This window comes from Alosa alosa, chromosome 19 (genome assembly GCF_017589495.1).
Source record: "Alosa alosa isolate M-15738 ecotype Scorff River chromosome 19, AALO_Geno_1.1, whole genome shotgun sequence".
In the NCBI taxonomy this organism is placed as follows: Eukaryota; Metazoa; Chordata; class Actinopteri; order Clupeiformes; family Clupeidae; genus Alosa; species Alosa alosa.
Window position 1 is genome coordinate 17,740,093 of NC_063207.1, and position 22,290 is coordinate 17,762,382.

The window sequence follows — 22,290 nt, forward strand, 5'->3', positions numbered from 1 at the left end:
AATTTACCCCAAATTTATTGGTAAATTACAAAGTTACACATTCATTGAAAATAAAATAAAAGTATAATCCAACTGCACAGCATGTTCAGAGTGATGTGTAAAGCATGGAGCATCTGGGTGATGGGCTACTTAATGACAACATCATCTAGCACGGAAATTAAGTCATACAAGTGTAAGGTGCTTTCCATCTCAAGCTTGGTCAATCATTCAACTTGCATTGCCTGTAAACCAGGTTCAACAGAATGAATTGCAGGCAAGTAGAGGCAAGTCTGTTGATTTGGTCATTATTACCCGGCTCTTAAGAGTGCTGCAGAAAGTTCCATTCACATGAATGGGCCTTCCCAACGTTCGGGCCTATGTTAAATCTATATAAATCACCGGCAAAGTAGGCCTATATAATCACCGCTGTCAATGGCAACGGGTTGATTAACGTCTTTCATATCCCTCCGCAAGAATTCCGTTCGCGCAATGGAATTTCATTGAAAGGGTAGTAAGACGTTGCCACGCAACACCTGAAACTGTCAAGTTCTATCTGTGTGGCGAACTATTTATTTTGTCAGCGGAAGACACGAAACGGTAGCAAAATCATTTTTAAAGATTCATTGTGTTAGGTTTCTTTTCTCGTTTTGGTTCAGGTCGAAGCTGTTCTCCCCGTCTGGACTTATTTTCTGATAATTACATTATCCCTTACATATCAAACACCATATTTAAATTGCATTTCCAAACATTATCATAACAATATAAGACATGTCTACGTTATACATCAGTATGTGGTCTGTAGTGTTGTATCACAAGGTCATGATGGGAAAACTTCTAAAAAGTGTTTGAAAATGGTGATAAAGATTCTGAGATTCCAGTGTGGTACTGCTGGTATTTGTATTATTGTCGTTGTTTGTGAGCTGACATTCATAGAGACATAGCTGCATGAACCCTTGCCTGTTCCTCTGTATTCATCCCCTGACAACATCTCCTGGTGGAAAACATGTTTCCATTCTTCCTTTCCCGCTTTTAACGAGACTTTTTTTACGGGAGCCGTTTCTTTGCTCTCAGTGAATCATGCGGCCCCTTTTTTGGAGGGCGTTTTTTTGTTGTTTGTTTTTGTCCTGCAAATCAGAACTGCTAAAGCACAGGTCTGGCTCCATTTGAGCGCCCAGCCCTCTAGACAGCCGCTGAGCGATGCTACAGACCAAAGCAGGAGAGAAGACTCTTCAAAGCACCGTCTAGCTCACTCTGTTAACACACACCACTTCCTTCCTCAATGCAGTTTACAACGCAGCATTAACAGGCCCGGGCTTTGCAGAGCACGAACGCACGAACACACGAACACGAACACACACACACACACACACACACACACACACACCTGTTTACTGATGTCACTCTCTCATCGGTAGCCAATATCTGTCCACTGACTTTAAAGAGAATAGACACTGCCTATCAAGACATTTGTTAGCCTGTTTGCCAGGGCTGTACAGTGCTACACTTATGTAGCACAAGTTACAAGAAAATCAGTCTGTGCTATGGAAGATTTATCAGCTTAGCACCGGCGACAAATGTTTTCTAGAGTGTAGATGATTAACCTCTGTAGCACCAGGAGCAAAAAAAGTTAATATACAGCCCTGTTTGGGGTTGTTTGTTTCTTTTTCTCATTTCTAGGGGATTTCGGTCATTTACATAATCTTTCTAAAAAGATTATCTGAGGCTCTTATTTTTTCCCGTAAATCTTTGGATTGATGAAGCAGGAGAACAATAAAGAGAGTGAACCCAGATTCATCAGCTCATTTGCCTCTGTGCAGGTGTCTCACTAGAGACTTGATCACAAACAGGTTTAATAATCTGATTGGGTCTATGCTTCATTAATTAGGGGCAGCTTACATGGTCAGTGTTCCCCAAAATGTCTTCAATTCGTCTTCCTTCCAAAATCCTTTATCCTCCTTTTGTGTGTGAGAATCTGATATTTCAGGACATCATGAAAAGGTGACCAGAGGTGACCCCGGTGGGGGTCTCAAATACAACCAAGCCAAGTTGAAAAAAACGCATGAACAGACTCATTTCTCTGGTATACAGCACCGATAGAGATCTACTCAAGATCTGGTCCCTCTACACTCAAAACACCAGTGAATGAGTGACCATGTGGAACATCAATGGTGAAACTGATCTGGAATAAATAGCAAAATGTCTTAGAGGGGGGACAGGTGAGTTTTACATAGCCAGACCGTCTGGAGAGACTCCTCTCATAAAAATGCCCTTTTCATGCACTGGCACTACAAAGACACTTCCTTGGCACTTTGATCATCATTCACAAATTCTTTTCTTTCATCCTTCGCTCTCTCTTTCTCTCTCTCTTTCCTTTTCTTCAGTCCTCCAGGCTCTCACGCTCCTCTGCATCCTCCGTGAAGAGCTCCGCCAGGTCAGCTACAGTGAAGACGGACGCTTCAGAATGCTTCATGGTGGCGGCGGCGTGGCTGCGAGACAGGGGGCGAGCAGAGGCAATTTAGAAGGAAGTCGATTTAAAAAAGAAATAAATAAAAAACGTAACATCGTAAGCCTCTGGCTTCACAGCCAGACACATGAAGACAAATGAAGTCTAGGGGAGAGAATATGGAGCTCCGAAAATGACCTTACCTCTTCTCAACAGTCTTCAGCATGGCCTGCATCTTCTCCTCTATGGTTGACCTGATGAGGAACCTGTGCACAAAGGTGGGTCTAGAGAGAGAAGGGCAAAAACAGTAAGGATTTTGACAAGGGCAAAATATACAAACAAAACAGTCTACAGTTTACATTTGACAGATCCTCTGCCAGGCAGGGAATCTTACAGGGCCTCATCTCTGTGTGCTGTATGGTCACTACTTGACTATCTATATTTATGGCCATGCTTAACTTCACTGTATAGACCAAAACACCCAGGATGAGGGTTCTCTCTGAGACTCACTTTGTCTGGCCAATGCGGTGCACACGGCCAATAGCCTGCAGCTGATGGGCCGGATTCAGTATGGGCTCCACCAATAGCACATGAGTTGCCTCAATGATGTTGAGCCCGTTGGAGCCAGTGTGAAGTGGCAGCAGCAGGATATTGACCTTTTCCTCGTACTTGAAAGAACACAGGTTTTTCTGCAAAACACACAGATTCACATACAACTGGTCATGCATTTCACAGACACAGTTATTGGTTAGCAGAGGACACACACACACACACACACACACACACACACACACACACACACACACACACACACACACACACACACACACACACACACACACACACACACACACACACACACACACACACACGTGTTATACATACAAACAGGCTATTTGTAAGATACATAAGAGCCTCTTAAACCTGAAAATTGTGGATGCCATTGATCTGGGAGAATTCCAGGTTGTTGTCAAAAAGCGCTTTGGCGATGATGTCTAGCACCCCCTGCCACTATTGAGAGAAAAAAACAGAGGGAAGGGAAAATAGAAAGAGAGAGAAGACAGGAGTCACTGTTACAAGAGAAACCACCATGTCATAAAGAAGTCAGACTCTGGCAACAGGCACAGCCCCTAGCATGCCATCACATAAAACTATAACAGACAGAAAGCCTCAAACCAACCCTGGATACAGTTTGGGGGGAGGAGGGAGCTGTCTGTTGTCAGACTCTAGTGCAGTATGACGAAAGAGAGGGCTGGGTTGATGCGTTACCGTGGAGAACACCAAGGACTTGGCTCCTGGGTCCGTCATCTGAATCTTCTTCAGGACTCTGACCACAGCTTCCACCTTGGTGGAGTGACTGCCCTGTTTTTTAAGAGGAAGACCACGTCAGTCCCAGCAGGACGCCACCATTAAAACATTCCCCGTCAAGCCATTACTGTCAACAGTCAAGCCATTACTGAGGCTCCATCCCATCCCGCAGATTTGATCTCTCTCAGCTTCAATCTTCTTCCCCTAAATGCCATTGCCCCCCCGGCTGCCGTGTCTGACCTTGACGGGGATGTCCTCTCCGGCGCCGTTGTTCTGGGTGGTGAACACGTAGGAGATGTCGGTGTGGGAGGTGGTCTGTCTGCAGATGGCGCACTTGATGGCTCTGCGGCGAGAGCCCACGCTGTACTGCTCCATGATGATGGCGATGCACTCGTTACAGAAGCAGTGGCCACAGGTCAGCACAGCCCACTGAAAATACACACACACACGCATTTACACACAGACACACGTGCATGTGTACACACACACACACACAAACACACACACACGAACACACACGCATTTACACACCAACAGACACACGTGCATGTACACAAACACACACACACACACAAACACACAAACGCAAACACACAATACACAGCTGTTGCTACATTTTCCATGGGTAAGCGGCACTGCAGTGAAACCGCTAATCACCAGCTTAATGATGACAGTGATCTACATACAGCTGTCACTCTGACTGGGTAATTAGTGGCAATGGGAGTCGAGCCAAAGCCTCTGCAGCTAGTCAGTCTGGCCATTAACACAAGGTCAAACACAAACATATGAGTGTGAACCCACATGAAAGACTGTTGTTTTGCACAGCCACAATACACAGAAGTGAACAAAAGGAGCTTCTGTGAGGATAATGATGAGTGGGATAAGACTTCCACGGATAAGTGTGAGAATGTTCTGTTCTGTTTTGTCCTGTTAAAACAGACTGTAAGGCAGGGAATGGGGTTACATTTTACCCGCAGGTGTCAAAGACAATCTGTGGTATGAATGACACTTTGTGCCAAGCTCAACCAAAGCTTGCCCGTTTTTTGTTTACTCAAAAGAACAGACAAATAAAAGGTTCAGAAACCGAAACAGTTCCATTCAGCCATAATTAGTCTGGTGGTTCAACATGAACGTAAACAATGGGCGGATTTTGCTCGGGCACTGCTGAGGGCATCAGTGTGGCCTGAGGACCCTCGAGCAGCACAAAGGTCCGCCGCTGGGAAAAGCAGCCTGTGATCAGGATCGGATCCACAATGTCAGTTCCATTTCCCCTCAAGTGGTACTGAGAGCAGCGGGGGTGGGGAGGGGACAATGAGCTCTTAGCTATTCAGCTGACGGAATAGCCATTCCATTTTCAATCAGGCCACTGAAAGGGGAGACAAACTCCACACTGACCTGACCTCATCCCTGCCTCTGTCATCATTACTTTCCCAGACTCATGAAACAGATGAGAAAATAATTAGCCAAGGGCTCTGTTTGCCACTGGTCCTTTGGTGTGTGTGTGTGTGTGTGTGTGTGTGTGTGTGAAAGAGTGAGTGAGAGAGAAAGAGAGGATGATAGAGAGAGAGAGAGAAAGAGAGAGAGAGAGAGAGAGAGAGAGGGGAGAGAGAGAGGATGAGAGAGAGAGAGAGATAGAGAAAAAGTGGATCAGAGAGAGAGAGCGAGACAGAGAGAGATAGCAGAGCAAAGGGGATAGAGAGTCTTACCTCCTGTCCAAGGGAACGGGCACAGATGGGACATGGCTCTGGGTTGAGCCCTCCTGTTGATTTATCCTGAGACTAAGAACACATCATGACAACAAGCATTAGATCACTGCTCACTGTTCTACAACCAATTAGCCACAACACAGGTCAGAGCTCATCAAAGCAAGTCGCAGCAGAAACAGAGATCCACAAATACACAAATGACACAGAGCAAGATTACATCATCTACATCTACTACTACTACTATTACAACAACATGTCGTGGTGTGGTGATGTTGCCCTGGCCTCACCTTCTCGAGGTTGGTGAGGTAGAGTAGCTGACCGAGCTTCTTCTGCAGCTGGGATCTGGCCACGGCCCGGTCATTCAGCAGCTTGACTCGGTTCTGATCCACCTGCAGATTCACAGCAAACCCTTTTACCCTGGAAAGTCTCGAGCCTGGACAGGTCCATTTAGGACATACCTGATATAGCTTTTTTATAATTATTTTTTATTGTATGAAGTTATTAGGGTCAGCATCTTACAACTGAAGATACCATTCAAACTAAATACTTGCAGAGGGTATATATATATAGCTTCTTAATAAGAACTCCTTAATAGTCTGGACAGGTCCATTTAAGACACTCCTGATAGAGATAGCTTCTTAATAATAAGTCCTTAATAGCTTCTTAATAATTCCTTTAATGCTTGGTACATAACTGTGTGTGAATTAGATGTGCAATTAGGAAGTTCTGAGACATATTAATTTGTTATTATGTCATTAGATTATCGAATTCTGATTGACAGTTGTTGAGTTGAGTGTCTAACCCATACAGATTCCTCCATATACTGCATACATTTATAGCATTTAAAGGCTATTTGTATCCTGCAAGTGTCTATTACCATCAATAAAAGACCAACAGACACGCACTAACTGGAAATTCCATATGAAGTAAATGACTGAGAATATGTAAACAGCAGCATGTTTGCTTCCATCCAGTAGTCCAATAACAGAAGTGCACTGACCAGACTAGACTGTCCCGTATAGGAAGCAGGCCTCTGGATGGGTTTACCTCGTGTGGTTCTATGATGTGCAGGACCTTCTGTTTGGGCTCGTCGGGCAGACGCACACGCAGCCTCTCGGTGGCCATGCCCAGCTCATCGATGGCCGACACGTGGTCCCGCAGGGTCATCCAGTACTCATGCAGTACCTGCAGCCAAACACGGAGCATCACACACAGTCCAACACTGGGGCTTAGGACACATGCAATTCAGGGTAAGAGGAGTTTTAAAAAAAAAAGAAGTATAACATCAATTACTTCTGACTTACCAAACAATTTTTGGTAACACTTTACTTGACAGTATCGACATAAGAGTGAAATGACACGGTCATGAACACATGACACTATCATGACACATGAACCCTTGTTATGACAAAAAACGAATAACAGAAGCGTTATGTCATAAACTTTTATGACTTGTTTATGACACGTTCATGACAGTGTCATGTCACTCTTATGTCGATACTGTCAAGTAAAGTGTAACCCAATTTTTTCTTCTCTTTAAGATCATGGATGCAACAATAAAGGTGACATTAAAAGATCCAACTCATTTTCAAAATAGTTATTGATTAAGTTGCTCTTATCATGCAGCCTACAAAATTGAAAAGTTTGGCTTAATGACTCGCAGCCGAAACAATGTTCTTTTTAAATTAAACGTTTGAAGTTGTAATCCTAAATTAGGCTAAATGACTAAATGATATATCACTGCTTTTCAAAATCCTTACTGCTGTTAAATTGCTTCATTTGCTATGCCTCACCAAAATCAATGAGAAAATGAAATGGATGATTTCAAAATCAGTTCACACACACACACACACACACACACACACACACACACACACATACACACACACCCTTGTACTCCTTCTTCCAGGACTCGAAGAGCTCCATGAAGGTGCTGGCCTCCTCTAGCAGCTGGGCGTCCAGGCGGCGCGCACGGGCGAACGCCAGGATGGCCTTGAGGGCTCTCTCCGTCTCGCTGGCTGCCCACAGGCCGCGGCTGGTGGTGGGCAGGCGGTCGTCCACCAGACCCTCCTCGTCCTCGATCATCTCCTCAAAGATGGCCGTCTGACCTTTGACCCTGTCAGGTTTAACACAATTGTCACGTTCAATCATATAGAGCAGCTGCATTTAATACATCACAATAATGTAATTATAATAATGTAATGCAGGTCAAATCATTGAAAAGCACCAATCCTACAACATCATGCAGGAACATACAAATGATAGTGTTGTATATTAATAAAAATACACATACAGCGGTCAAAAGATCAGATCATGACCGTAAAGGGTTGTTTTACTCACGTGTGAGAGAACAGCTTCGATTCGTAGTCAGTGAAGAGCTCGTCAGCTTTGCAGAAAACACAGCTGGAAAAACAGACTCAGCCATCACCACAGAGCCCATCTGATCAGCTTTAACTCCAGTCACATTTCACTCAGATAAAGCCTAACCACACTCTCAATCTGCACATCCTCTCCTACATGTTGAGTTCATCACCCAGTTGTGCTAGAACAACCCAAATGAAGATCTTATAAGTACTGTAAAGTCGATGGCACATAGTCGGGGAGAAAAGACGATGTAGGAATTCTGCTTTCTGACACGACATCTTTGTAACATTTGACCAATCAGTATGTCTCACTTGTTGAGTGGCAGACGGACGGGCCTGAGATGACACATAGTGGCTTCCTCGATGATGGCCTGTGAGGGCGAGCCTTCCAGCCTCTTGACCGCATCCTGCACCACCTTCTGAGACTTGAGCAGGTCGTCCATCTGGGTGGTGAGCAGAAACTGCAGGCCGCGGCCGTCTCGGAACCTGAGGAATGAGACGAGTCGGCCATCCGTCTTACAGATTTGTAATATGGACGTTTCTCTCGGCTTCTCTCAGAGGGTTGTGTGTGACATACTACTCTGTCTCTCTCAGAAGTGTGCGCCATTTGTCTCCCTCTTCTCGTATTGAAATAATAAATATCCTCAACACTGTTGAACAATCTCTACCTTCCTGAGGTTCAAACACTAAACATCTAAGATTACAAATGCATTTTGCACATCATGATGAAGAATTAGGACAGGGTAGACACACACTCTAATCTCTTTTAACATTATTTGTTCAAGACCGATGTTTTGGCAAGCAGCCTTTATCAAGGTACATCATGATCGCACTATATGGGGTGGGTACAATACAGAACAAAGCAGCCTTACTTGTCTGCCATGGACAGCTTGTTGGCCTCCTGCTTGTAGGTGCAGGTGAGCTCATTCTGGATGCGCCCGACCAAGTCGTCAACCATGGAGTACTCAATGGCCTGCGCTATGACCTCCATCCACCAGGGGGAACGCAGGTTAACCTGGAGAGAGGTCCAGACAGAGAAAGACTCAGTGATCAGCAAGGGAAGGGTCTCTCAACCCTTCGATCAGTACTGAACTGATATCATATGGTTTGCATATTGCTGTTTAGTGTGCATTTATGAGTGAAGGTAGACATTTGTCTTGTTTGCATGTGACTGTGGAATACTTTACTTTGCGTTTGAGTTCTTTGATGTTCTGGAGCACTGGCTGCAGGTTCTGCTGAGCTTCCGACACCTCGGAGTTAGATTTGGTCATGTAGTGCTGCCTTAGCTGTTCTGCCTGAGAACGCACGAACACGCACGCACACACACACACAGATTACATCCACCCTCTTTATAGATTTGAACATGTGATCCATCTTATAGCACAATGAAGCCATTTCTTCACCTCTTCTTTTAGTCGGTCATCCCGAAGGGTTGGGGGTATCCCATCATGCTTTGCACTGAGCAGCTCCATCAGGTTGTGTGTGGCATGGAGTCTCTGTCAAATCAAGAGTTCAGATGAGCTGCAGCTGATACAATATACTTACAATACATTTCAGGTAATCTAGTGATGGGTAATATAAAATGGGATAAAGATGTGTAAATCAAATCAAATGTATGTCACTTACAATCATACAAGGCACAATATTATATAGTGAAATGCTTAGTCTTTGTGTACGCTGTGATTACCTGTAAGGAGTCTGTTTTCAGTCGGCCTTTATGTTCCTCTGATGACCGCAGCACCTCTCTGTACATTTCTACCGCCTCCACAAACTCATCTATCACACACACACACACACACACATTTTCATTACAGCTGAACTCACATCTCAGTTTCCAAGACTATCATTCATTCACTCTTTTATGTGAAGTCTGACAGTGCTTGAATGTTGACAAATGACATGTATTCATTTGATGATGGCAGCTGCCGCGGTCTGTAACCCAATGAGAACCATCTCTGGCCACTAGAACCCTCAGGGAGGAAACGTGTCATCCCCGATGGTGCTCTGGGCTACCTCGAAGCTGCTCCTCTCATTACCCAGGCCTCCCTGTTCAATCCCAATCCTCAGCCTCCCCCTGTACAGAGCCTGCAGGCAGGCTGAGCACGTTGTCAGACACACACACACACACACACACACACTCCTCCGTGACGATGAAGAACGGCCTGCCTGTCAGCGTGTCATAACTCCCTATTGCTCTCACTCTCACGTCTGCACAATCAGCTGCTCTCTCAGTGCTCAGTAATGCTGCCGTCAGTCAGGACGTGTACAGGAAGCCAGTCATCCTGGGTGCCTCTGATATTTCAACACTTTAACGCAACGATCAGGACAGGAAAGACGCCCACACACTGAAGATACTCAATGCAGCAAAGCCTAAACCTGCCAGGGACTTTAGTCTTTTATCTAAAGTAAGAGCTGTCACAAACTAGAAAATAAATTCCACAATTTAGTGCAATGTTAAATACAATGAAATGTGTTATAGGTATGAGCTGGTTATATATTTACTCAACAAATTGTGCATGCACCAGAATTAAGTTGTGCTGTTGCAGGAAGATGATAAATGAATGAAGATGCATAAAAATGAGTGTGTACTATATGTGCGTGTGCATGTATGTGTGTGTGTGTGTGTGTGTGTGTGTGTGTGTGTGTGTGTGTGTGTGTGTGCGTATTGTACCTCTGATGATGTGGATACCAGCCAGGCCATTGAGGGCACACACCAGCTGCCTGTGGGCCTCCTCACACTCCACACGACACTTCTTTTGCAGGGACTTGAGCAGCTCCTCCATGGTCATGGTGCTGCATGCACACACAGGAGGCAACATAAATAAAGCAGCCTCATAAGCAGCCTCACCAGCTCATCACACATAATGTAATTAGACAGGGAGATATTGAATGAGGCCGACAATGAATGATCTACGTATCCGCATCCAAGTAAGTGAACAGTCCATCGCTTTGGTCGGGTGGTGTACATATCTCTATAATCTTGTAGTCATCAAAGCATCAAGACAGTTCAAGATCACAGTAGGACATCCTTAACTGGTCTGAACCAACTACACAAGCTAAACAGATATCAGCACCAGATATGCAGCTTTAGGAAAGGTTACGGAACTTTAAGTGCCAGGCAAAGAGAGAACCTGGCCTGCCCATGGAGGTTACGGAACTTTAAGTGCCAGGCAAAGAGAGAACCTGGCCTGCCCATGGAGGTTACGGAACTTTAAGTGCCAGGCAAAGAGAGAACCTGGCCTGCCCATGGAGGTTACGGAACTTTAAGTGCCAGGCAAAGAGAGAACCTGGCCTGCCCATGGAGGTTACGGAACTTTAAGTGCCAGGCAAAGTGAGAATCTGGCCTGCACATGGCAGCACTCACCTCTTCTGGAAAGGCAGGAACTCTCCACGGACGGCCTGAGGATGGCAGCAGGCCTGGCGCAGACGCAGCAGCGGGCACAGGATGGTGCTGACCGTGCGGCGGTCCAGGCTGCTCAGGCGCAGTGACCAGTCGGAGATCTTACGCAGCTTGTGCAGGGCGTCCTGGGAGCAGACCTCGTGCTGGCGCTGGTAGAAGTGGCTCTCCACGGGCGAGAAGCGCAGCCAGTGGATCTCCTCCATCTGAGGGGGGATCTGGATCTGAAAGATTTAAACACAAAAGATTTATTTGGTATACTATACATATCATATAGCCTACATACTACTGCTACTATACATTATCTTATGGAATAGGGAAAGGGCAGTTATAGAAGCCAATTAAACAGTCCATGTTGTGTAGGAGATTAAAGGGAAAGACAATAGTAAAGGCCTTTTCACCAAGCTCTTTGAACTTGGACCTTTTACATTCTGTGACATAAAATGAGCATCATTTGTGAGGGATCTTTTTTTTTTTTTTTTCTATCAAAAGTTTTGTCTCTACAAAGTGTAAGGAAGTTACAAAAATACAGCAAAGACAGACAGAATACCGAGCATGGAGAAAAGGCAAGAGTTGAAAGGTCAATCAGTATAAATGCAGATCCACTTCAGATTGAAAATGTCACAAAATTGACTACGAACCAAAATAATACTCAAGAGCATTCACAGAGCTGGCCTGCACTGACCTCTTTTAATCTCATTCCATCTTCCATGGCCATATTGGAGCCTCAGTGGCACAAGCTTAATTACACAGTAGCTATACCATATAAATGTCAGGGTATATTTAACAAGAGAATCTCTATTTCTGTAGGACTTTTACAGGCTATAGCAAGAGCGCAGAGAGACAAAAGCCTGAAGGCCAGAGGAGTTGTCCATCTGGGATAGATGGAGGAGTGGAGAGGGGGGGGGGTGACCCCTCATCTACCTGGTCGATGACGTCTTTCTTAGCGGAGCGCCATAGCAAGCGGCCCATGAGGTTGTAGAGGGGCTCGGTGTTGCCGCGGCGATAAGGGCGATACAGCAGCTGGTCCCACCAGTGCTTCACCCAGTACGGGTCAACACCCAGAAACAGCACCAGGCCATAAAGATCTAAACACACACACACACACATACACACACTTAGAATCCATTAAGCAAAGAACATCTACAAATATCTGTACGTGTGTGTGTGTGTGTGGCACAATCATATACATTGATATGCATTGATTTCGTATTCGTATAAAGTCTTGCACAGTGAAGTAAATTGCCACTCACCTTCCAATCCCCTCTGCACAGGTGTCCCACTTACGCACCAGCGGTTCACAGAGGACAGACGCAGGGCCATCTCAGCAGCCTAGACACAACCAACCACAGAGCGCACACACACCATTCAGCTTTACAGGCCATTAACACACACACACAGGTTTGACCTCTTCCATAAATCAAAACACTAACACTAGCACCCCATATCAGTTACAAACATTCACACACTATATCAGTTACAAACATTCACACACTCTACTACAATTGAGCACACTCTTGACACTATGACACACATACATGAAACATTATCTATATTTCAATGGAGAGCACTAGAGAACAAATTGTGAGAATATGAGGTCGATCTCTTTCCCCTCTCTGAGGGCACTGTACTTGAATGTAAAGTGTTCTCCACAGTCATAACTCCAGCAGAGGATAAGGATGGAGGGAATAGATTGGAGCTGTGTGAGGGCTGGCCTAGCATGAGAGTGTTGGAGGGAGGGAGAGGAGTTACTTTAGCAGTGGTGCACTCCACCATCTGGGCCTCGTCCAGGCAGACGCGCCACCACTCCACGGCCACCAGGGGGCTGGGCACGGCCATGTAGCGCTTGTGTGTGCGGAAGCGGCGGCCGTCCTCGCTGTTGCTGTGGGGCAGGTCCACGTAGTTCAGCTCGGAGCGCAGCACGTCGTATGTGGTGATGACCACTTCCTGCTCGGCCAGCACGTGCGGCTGGATGAAGCCGTGCCGTTTTACACCTTGGTACACCTATGATGGAGAATAAAAGGAGGAGGAAGAGAGGAAGAGAGAGAGAGAGAGAGAGAGAGAAAGAGAGAGAGAGAGAGAGGAGAGGGAGATAAAGCAAGGGAGAGAGAGAGAAAGAGGTAGAAAATTAAGCAAAAGTTGCCAAAGAAAATGTAAAAGTTCATATCTTCACATGTAGAGATTCAAATAAACTATCAGACACTAATGGAAAACTGCAAAGATCAAAGGTGAGCCAACAAACAAATGAATCATACAGGTTCACTATAGTGTCATTAACCTCCACAAAATTATATGCAAGCTCAGTGTTGTGTCATGGCATGAATAAATAAACCGTCTGCAAGCTGATCCCACTCAAACACACACACACACACACACACACACACACATCCTCGTAAGCGCTCTCTTCTTCCCAGCCCTCGCCCCCTCAGTCTCTCTCCTGCGCCCCCATCTCTCTCCTCTCCCTCACCAGCACGCGCAGCGAGGAGGAGCGGATGTGGCGGTTGATCTCCTCCACCCACTGGTGGCAGATGGAGCTGGGCGAGATGATGAGGGTGGCACCGGTGCGCACGGGTGGCATGGCCACCAGGCAGTGCGGGCAGTAGAACGGTGTGGTGTCCTGGCTCTCCTGCTTGTAGTTGACACAGTCTGCATGCTGCCACAGCAGACAGTGCAGGCACTGGACACGAGCCTAGATGGACAGACGGATTGGAAAATGCTTTCACATTCATATGGTCACAAACTTAAAACAAATATAGGCCTCTTCATACAGCCTCTTTGACTCCGATGAAGACGCTGTGCATTAAAAACTTTGGTCATTTGCATCTATTAAATGCTCAAAATTGCTATTTGTGTGCTCTGGTCCTTTCTCGGGTTCGGTCAATTTAAGTGGTCCAGGCCATATAAACGATTCATATAGTCCTTCATTGCAGTGGACTCTAGCTTCTTCACCTGACATAAACTGTCTACATCTAAAACTAGATGTACCGCAGAGCGGTACAAAATATGACTGCCGGCCAGTCCAGCACATTTTTTCCACAAAAATAAATCACGCTGAAAGGCCTATATGATTCTAACTGTCTCACTAAATTGCATTATCCACACTCAATTCTCACTGGCATCTGCTAGACAACAAATACCAAAACATGATTAGTTCATAGATTTCACATGTAAAATTTATTTTATACAACCCCACCCCCATCTTGCAATGTATGTGTGTGTGCGTGTGTATCTGTTTATGCACATGTGTGCACATGGAATGGGTTAATATGACCCCTGGAGGCAAACATACGGAAAAAATTGGTCACCCTAGGCCCTACGGTTCTCAAGATATTCACAGAAAACTGTGTCTGCCCTACCCTCCTTTCGGGGGGTCCAGTACAGCGGGGGGGCTACAGATAAAAACAAAAAACGATGGTTCCGTGCTATCCATGTGGGGTTACATGCCCACCAAGTTTCGTGTACTCCGGTCTTTCAGTGTCCCGGGAATCCTTGTTGGTGTACGGTCACTAAATGTACACATAAATTATTTTATTGTAAGGCCCCCCATGAACAAAAGTTCACAAAACTTGGCATACATTCGGAGGGTGTCATAATGATCCTACACTTTCAATTTCGTGCAGTTTTGACCATGTCAGCCAGAGATATTGTGATGAAAACACTTAATTATTTGCTTTTTAATTTTTAACTAGGTGGCGCTATACATGAAATAAGTGGTAATGGGATGGGTTGACATGCCCCCTTAAGACCAACATACGAAAAAAAAGGTGGACCACCTAGGCCCTACGGTTCTCGAGATATTCACAGAAAACTGTCTCCGGCCACCTACAGGCCAGTTGGTATATAGTAACATAAATTAATTTATTGTGTGGCCCCCCATGAACGGAATTCCACGAAACTTGGCGTGCATTCAGAGGGTGTCATAATGATTCTACACTTCCAATTTCGTGCAGTTTTGACTATGTTAGGTCACAGATACCTGCGATTACAACACCTCATTTTTACTTTTTTGTGTTTAACTAGGTGGCGCCATACATGAAATGAGTGGTTATGGAATGGGTTGACATGGCCCTTTGAGATCAACATACAAAAAAAATGGTCCTCCTAAACCCTACGGTTCTCGAGATATTCACAGAAAACTGTGTCTGCCCTACCCTCCTTTCGGGGTTCCATATGGGGTTACATGCCCACCAAGTTTCGTCTACCCCGGTGTTTCAGTGTCCCGGGAATCCTTGACGGAAATTTGGATATTCGAAAAAAAAAAGAAAAGAAAAAAATCTGACTAAACCTATATGACCGCCACGGTCATAATTATGACTAAGAAAACGACTGACTGTAAACGTTGTGATCTTGGCGTGCTGCCGAGTTGCACCGAACACTGACCAAATGAAAGATAAATCAAAGACAAACATGCTGCAGCAGTGGAGTGCTGGAGTATTAGTATGCAGGAAACGTCTTCTATTGCCCTCTAGCTATCATTTGGGAGACTGGAATCATTTTTGTGGATCAAAGAAGGGCTCCGAAAAGCTTACCTTGTAGTCCAGTAGACCTGTCTCCCCACAGATGCACTCAAAGTGGTAGTCTGGCTCAGGGACAGAGGTAGGGGGTGGGGGGTCCTTCACTTCTTCATGGGGGGGTGGACACTCATCTTCAGTTTTCTCCACCTGCTCCTCATCCTCCTTCTTCTCCTCCTCCTCCTTCTCCTCTTCAGGGAGCTGGTCTTTGGTGCTCTCTGCTGGAGGGTGTTGGTTGGTCGAGTCTTTCTCCTTTTTGGTTTCCTGAGCTTCTGGGACAGGGGCTGTGTCTGTGTCTAGATCTCCAGCGAGGTCAGAGGTCACCACAGCATCCATGTCCCGAGAAGAGCGTCTGCCTGATGTTCTCCGAGGAGTGACATCCCCATCGGAGCTCTGCTGAGTGGATACAAAACATCAAAGGAACATCAATCACACATTATCAACGTCAACACAGCTGGACCAAACGAAAGCCAGTTGCAAACAAAAATGAGAAACATCAGAGTGTCTTGAGTCAGTCCTTTTCATCACTAAGATGCTATTAGGAAATGAAATCAAAAATGTGCATAAAATGTAAAACTACTTTGATTAGGACACCTACAGGCTTTTGCTTGACTGGTGTCTTCTTCTTTGTGTCCTTGTACTTCTTTCCAAACTTGAAGGACCCTCCCAGGCCTCGACCTTTGACCTGCTCCACGAGGTCCTCGCTGATGAGCTTGGCGAGGCTCTTTTTGATGTGACTGCGGTTCTTTATGGGGTCGTACCTGAACATCGTGCGAAGATAGGCGAAGATGGCATTGATAGAGGCTCCTTTACCCACCTTCATCTCTTTGATGGCAGTGAGAATCATCACACGAACAGCTAGCGCAGAAATGAGTAAACGAGTAAGAAATGAATAACATTATTGTTGTAGTTTATCTTTTTTATTGAGGGAAACTAAACATCCAAGAATCTCAACAAGCACCAAATAATTTCTAGACTAAGAAACATTGATGCAAGCCAATAAACATTCCATGGGACTGGCCCAATGTAGAGACTATTGAGACTGTATATCTACCAGACTTTAGAAGACCTTTAGAAACTTTTCTTTTAAATGTTTCATCTATTTATGATCAAATCTTTTCCACTTCTGCCAACTGAGACAACAGCAGCCCACAGCGAGGTTATGTCAGTATTAATAGCTGATGGCATTTGGCTGTCTCTGCGTCTGACTCACCAGGGTAAGAGATTCTCTCCTTGGGTAGGGGCTCACGCTTGCGTGGTGTGCCATTTTTCTCCTCCGGTGGTGGGGGAGGCACAAAGTAGTTTACTTTCACTCCCTGGTATAGGAAAACTTAAATCAAACAACGCTGCTTCACAAATCCATTTAAGCATATGAACTGGTGTTGGAGCTAGATTCTGAATATGACAAAGCTCAAGGGCTCTGGCTGACAGCTCACCTCAGGCAGACAGGGGGCGCTGTTCTCCAGGCCCTGCCTTGTATGGAACAAAATGAGGGCCAGCACTTCCACAGTCTTCCCCAAACCCATCTCGTCCGCCAAGATACCCCCTGGCCAGTCTGGCCCAGCCTGAGGAAACTCCAGGATCAAACTACAGGAACACACAGCATCCAGTCAAGAGCAGCAAAACATGCATGTGAAAGAGTTTTACTTCATTTGACCACAGGAGTAGAATGCAATCAGTCAGGTGCAACAAAATGTCAAAAACCATGTGTACTGATTAAGTGATGGTAATTTTTGGCATTCTCGGTTATTCAAGCACAGTCTTCTCTATGAATGGTTATGATTTAAAGTGAAGTGGTATAGTAGATCTTACCAGCCTGTGTATATGTTGTAGTGCAGTTTCTTTCCACACAGAGTCACAATTTCACGCCACAGGAAATGTAATGATGGTTGATCTGCTAAAGAAACAAAGTTACAGTGCTGTCTTCATGTAACAGATCGCTAAAACAGGGAGCAATTCATAACTTGAAAAAGTAAAGCACAGGCACAATAGTAGTCATGTCATGTAACAAGATAACAACTGTAATTAAAATACAGCTGATTAGCATGTGTGTCAGGGAAAAAAATTATGGCCAACAGGTAAGGCCTCAACTATTCTTCTGACAGGGGTTTGTACAATGTGGACATGGACGAACATCTGGGTTTCGCCAAACTATACTGCTGGACTCATCTCATTGCAGTCAATGTACACAAGTCCGAACAGACACAAAATTCAGATGCTGCATGGACAGTCCCTTATGGACAGTGCAGTTGATGAAAGTGAAAGTATACTTATTATATAAGTGTTACCTTCAGAGGCACTGCTGTTGTACTTCTCCCTTTTGAGCATCCAGTTGACCGCCTGACTCTGGTAGGGTCTCAGCACAGGCACCAGGGCCTCATGCTGCACGTCCAAGCCTTCACCCTCCACCTCACGCTGGTGCTGATGGCGCACGCTGTCGTACAGCTCCTCCACGTTCTGTCGCTCAAGGTCTATGTCGTCATCGTCCTCCGCATCCTCCATCACCTCTGCAGGCAACACATTCAGCATCCAACGTGCAAATCAGTGGGCGTCATGCAAAAACCACAGAGAGACTTTATCTAACAAACTTATACAGTAACTGCTCTCAGAGCAGCACCTGACAAGTTCACCTGTTCTCACATTTTGTGACACAAACAAAAACCGTCAGGCTTAAATAAGTCTCATAACACAGTGTTTACAGACACAAGCTCGAAAAAACATTTTATATTTTTCTCTTACTGGTTTCAGTTACCAAAAATCCCTATGTTGCATGCCACTATTATAATAAGTAAGTGTTCTTGAATGGATCATGAAGGCCCATGTGTACTTATCATTGACGTGATCACAACAGATTCTGAAAGGGAAACAAATAGAAGAGGGGTATATGTACATCTGAAGTAGCATAGTCTACTCACCTGGAATGATGAAGTCATAAAAGTGCTCCATGAGCTTCTGGATCAGCTGGTTTGCCTTCTTCATGCGGCCACTGCCTTCACTGAGGAACTCAGGATGGCTTAATCCAGCCTCCAGCAAATAGACTGGGAGCTGAATGAGAACAAACAGGGTTCAGGGTATGCTGCTTCAGACAGTGCCTGTGGATCCAACCTCCTAATATCCAACACCTCTTCTACCTAATATCTAACACCTCTTCTACCAACTGACAGTCTCACTGAAGTCATATGATGTAGCCTAGTTTACAGTTCAAAGCAGTAAGCCTAAGTGAATGTGGTCTCTGTGAACTGCACCCATTTAAACACATTGCAGTGTAAGGATTTAAGTACTCTGTAAGGTCCAGCCACTGTGAGGCCCTTATTCTTTGGCCCTGCCACAAGAGCTACCATTTCATGCAGTAGGCCTACGCAAACATTCTGTGCTGACCACATATCTTAACACACACCTTAATATATTCCTCTTCAGGCTTGAGACCAAGCTGGGCGATCCTCCTCTTCTGAAGCCAGTCCAACTCCTCCAACTCTAACCTGCCCAAAGATGCTTCCACTGGGCACATGTACTCCAGGCTCTGCTCCTCCACATCAAAGTACCCATCCTCCTGATCACCAGACGCGCACAAGCACAACCTGCCACCAGTCCTCTGAAGTGTCCACTTCTGACTAGCCTCCACTACCAGTGGGGACTGGGCACGAAGGTTAAACTCTCCGATCTGTACATACCACGTCTCATCCAATTCGCGGTTAATTAGGGGTAGGACAACGGTATCATTTGTGACACTCTTGGTCGCGCTACCCGGCTCCGAGCCAGGCTTAATTCGAGGTGTATAGCTGACGCTAGGGCCAGGAATCTCTTCACTTATAGAGGGAGCATTATAACTGGAACCGATGAGGGCGTCCTCAGAGAGTGCTACCTCTGACTTGTCTGGCTCTTCGACAACAACGCGAAAAGATTTCGAACAACTAGGTTCCTCAATGGAGAGGGGTAAACATTCTGCTATGACATCGGAACTCTGTGTCGATAACTCACACTCTACCTCGTTCCTCCGGTCCTCATGCATATTCCAGTTCAGTCTCTTCTTTGCCTCGTCATCCACCTTGACTGGTGGTGCTCTTTTTCTTTTGCTACTCATGATGATATTTTTATGAGGTGACTGAAAAGGTGTTTGCGAAACTTTCCTCCACAGTGGTTTCTTCAACCATTGCACGTTCTAACTGAATTTTCTGAAGGTTTCTGATCAGCATCCCAACGTATCTCAGAGCCACATTTGCACTGTTGCGGAATGAAAGTTCTGCAGATACAGGTGTGTATCGTGTCCCAGCATCCCACCTGTGGTAACTGTCAGTAGTTTCTAACTATAGACTCCATGAAACGTGAGACCTCCATCGCAGCTGAAAAACTATTGGAAATCCATTAACAATAACAAATCAACAATCCCAGATAGTGCGAAAATACATGCATGCATTAGCCCAATACTATCCAAAGTCAGCTCACTGATTTGTTAGTAACGTTACTGAGTTCTTCTAAGGTTAATCTAGCTAACGAACTAGCTAAATTTGCCAGCCCCAGTGTCTGTAAGTAGCCCACTTCTTTGAAATGCTATGCTACTTACGGGCTAGATGCATTATATTTACAGTTACATGTCATTTTTAATCCACACCCGTAGCCACTTCTTCACTATCCTGAGGAGAAATTATGTAGAGTTGCTTATGTTGAGCAAGCTACTTCTTTGTTATGATTTCGAATTCATGCATTCCGCCGCCATCGCAGTCCTCCATTTTTAAAATATAGGAAGTGACGTAATTTAGTAAATTAGGTTACTAACATACCAGTAACACCAGATGGCAGTACAGCTTCTTATAATCCGTAATAGGAGTGTGCTACCTGTCTTTTTTCATACAATTCTTTCTACATGTATCTAGTAGGCAGCACATAAACGCGCGTTGTCTCTGTAGGCTTACCTCTCAGAATGCACAATGAAACACCACTTAATGGGCCGTCACAGAACAGCTAACATTCCTTAAAGTTATTTTTGTGGGCTATGTCTGTTATTAATGTATGTTTGACGAAACCAAGTGAAGCGGATAGGTTGTAAATGGGACAGAGCCGCATGCTAAATGGAGCACAAACACCCCAGGCCATCAGAAGATGATTCATAATTTAGAGTGCCGCGTGGAGGTTAAGTGGACACCCCACCTGTCCAAAGCTCACTCATCACAGACACTTTTTTGAGAACTATAGGCCTACTCTCCAATTTTTAGGTTTATTAGGTATTTTGTACTTCATACAAAAACAAAGACGTGAACAATGAAAACTAAGAATTAAAAGAATTAAGAATGAAGTCAAGTCATATCCGTCAGTTCAAGGAAAAATAGCTTAAAGCCTGCAGAAAGTCAACAAACCATGCACCGCTGCTGAGAACTGAAATTGCTCACCTCAATGTCAATGCAGAGTTTGACAGATTTTTTTTATTATTATTAATGAAGTACAATAACCAAATAAAGCAACTATTTTTGAGGAATCACTGCAAAAAGTAATGTGTGATAGGTTACTCTCAATGCCCCTGTGGATATCTCCACTCTTGGGTTCACTGCTTTCCTTGTCACCATTCCATCATGAACGTGCAATAGGCCAGTGTGGTTATTGAATGTCAGGGCTAGCCTAACTCATCAGAAGATCCATCAAAGATGGATCATTCACCATGCCACTACTGCAGAAACGGAATCCCCTCCTCAAAATAACGGAATTCTGGGATGGATCTGCTGTGATGCAGATACCTTGATGTGATGCAGATCCACCTAATGTAGTCTATTCATTCCCATGTCAGCTGCTGGACCTAAAGTAGGCCTGAAGACAGCTGACACTCTGCGACAAAAAAGCATGCCATTTGGACAGCGAAATCAGACATTAAACAGCTCTTCAACAAATGCAGGGCAAAGACAAAGACTAATTTGTCAATCCACAAGTATGCCCTCCACCTGCAGTGAGTTCAAGACAATTGACTTGTTGTTGCAAACAGCATTTCTGTTGCTGTGCATTAATGCACCCTTTTCCTCATCTCTGCCCCCACAGAAAGAGCAACTCTCTCTCTCTATCTCTCTCTCTCTCACACACACACACACACAGAGAGAGAGAGAGAGTTTGTTTGTATGTGTGTGTGTGTGTGTTTGTGTGTCTGTCAGAGAGAGAGAGGGGGGGGGGAGGGTACAGGGCTGCAGACAAGAGCAAATGACAAGACAATAGGATTCTCATTCTCCCCTTAAGCACATCTCTTTTAGTGTGTGTCCTTAAATGTCTGCTTTAAAATCTTTCTTAATTTCAAAACAGTAGCCTATTCCTATATCGTCAAACTGCGTTTTTATGATTTGGAATTACCAGGGCATCCATATGTACTATCAAGTCCTTTGCATATTGCAGTACATTAAATGTCTGTTTTTTTACCCGACTCTCAAGCTCGTCCGTTATCATGCAGTGATAAGGGGCTGAATCATCTGCCATTTTTATATCAGCAAAATGTTGACGAAATAGGGCCTAATATCCAAAAATGTTACGTTGTCATCTTTTCAGTGAGACCCATTACACCGGCAATTGGGGTCATTTTGGCTTTTGCGGTTGCTCTGACCCGCTTTTAAGA

The 22,290-nt window shown here is 44.9% G+C and overlaps 1 protein-coding gene across 3 annotated transcripts; it reads right to left on the reverse strand.

Annotated features, from left to right (window-relative positions):
* Nucleotides 1-648: 648 nt before the first annotated feature.
* shprh (SNF2 histone linker PHD RING helicase) lies at nucleotides 649-20,420 on the reverse strand. 3 transcript variants are annotated; one of them, XM_048227273.1, is made up of 30 exons: nucleotides 19,105-20,420; nucleotides 18,623-18,752; nucleotides 17,996-18,214; nucleotides 17,520-17,601; nucleotides 17,144-17,294; nucleotides 16,921-17,023; nucleotides 16,306-16,565; nucleotides 15,726-16,103; nucleotides 13,664-13,885; nucleotides 12,949-13,200; nucleotides 12,450-12,528; nucleotides 12,121-12,284; nucleotides 11,164-11,420; nucleotides 10,471-10,592; nucleotides 9,487-9,575; nucleotides 9,203-9,295; nucleotides 8,987-9,094; nucleotides 8,672-8,814; nucleotides 8,112-8,285; nucleotides 7,777-7,839; nucleotides 7,326-7,552; nucleotides 6,484-6,620; nucleotides 5,724-5,825; nucleotides 5,437-5,508; nucleotides 3,971-4,159; nucleotides 3,692-3,784; nucleotides 3,347-3,433; nucleotides 2,933-3,111; nucleotides 2,626-2,706; nucleotides 649-2,465 (listed from the first exon to the last, which is right to left on the reverse strand). In XM_048227273.1, exons 1-30 carry the CDS (start codon nucleotides 19,786-19,788, stop codon nucleotides 2,357-2,359), a joined length of 5,049 nt encoding a protein of 1,682 aa, XP_048083230.1. In that variant the 5' UTR covers nucleotides 19,789-20,420; the 3' UTR covers nucleotides 649-2,356. The 3 variants fall into 3 exon arrangements, with proteins under 3 accessions (XP_048083230.1, XP_048083232.1, XP_048083229.1); XM_048227275.1 differs by having other exon boundaries at nucleotides 15,726-16,100; nucleotides 17,520-17,604; XM_048227272.1 differs by having other exon boundaries at nucleotides 17,520-17,604.
* Between the last annotated feature and the right edge of the window lie 1,870 nt (nucleotides 20,421-22,290).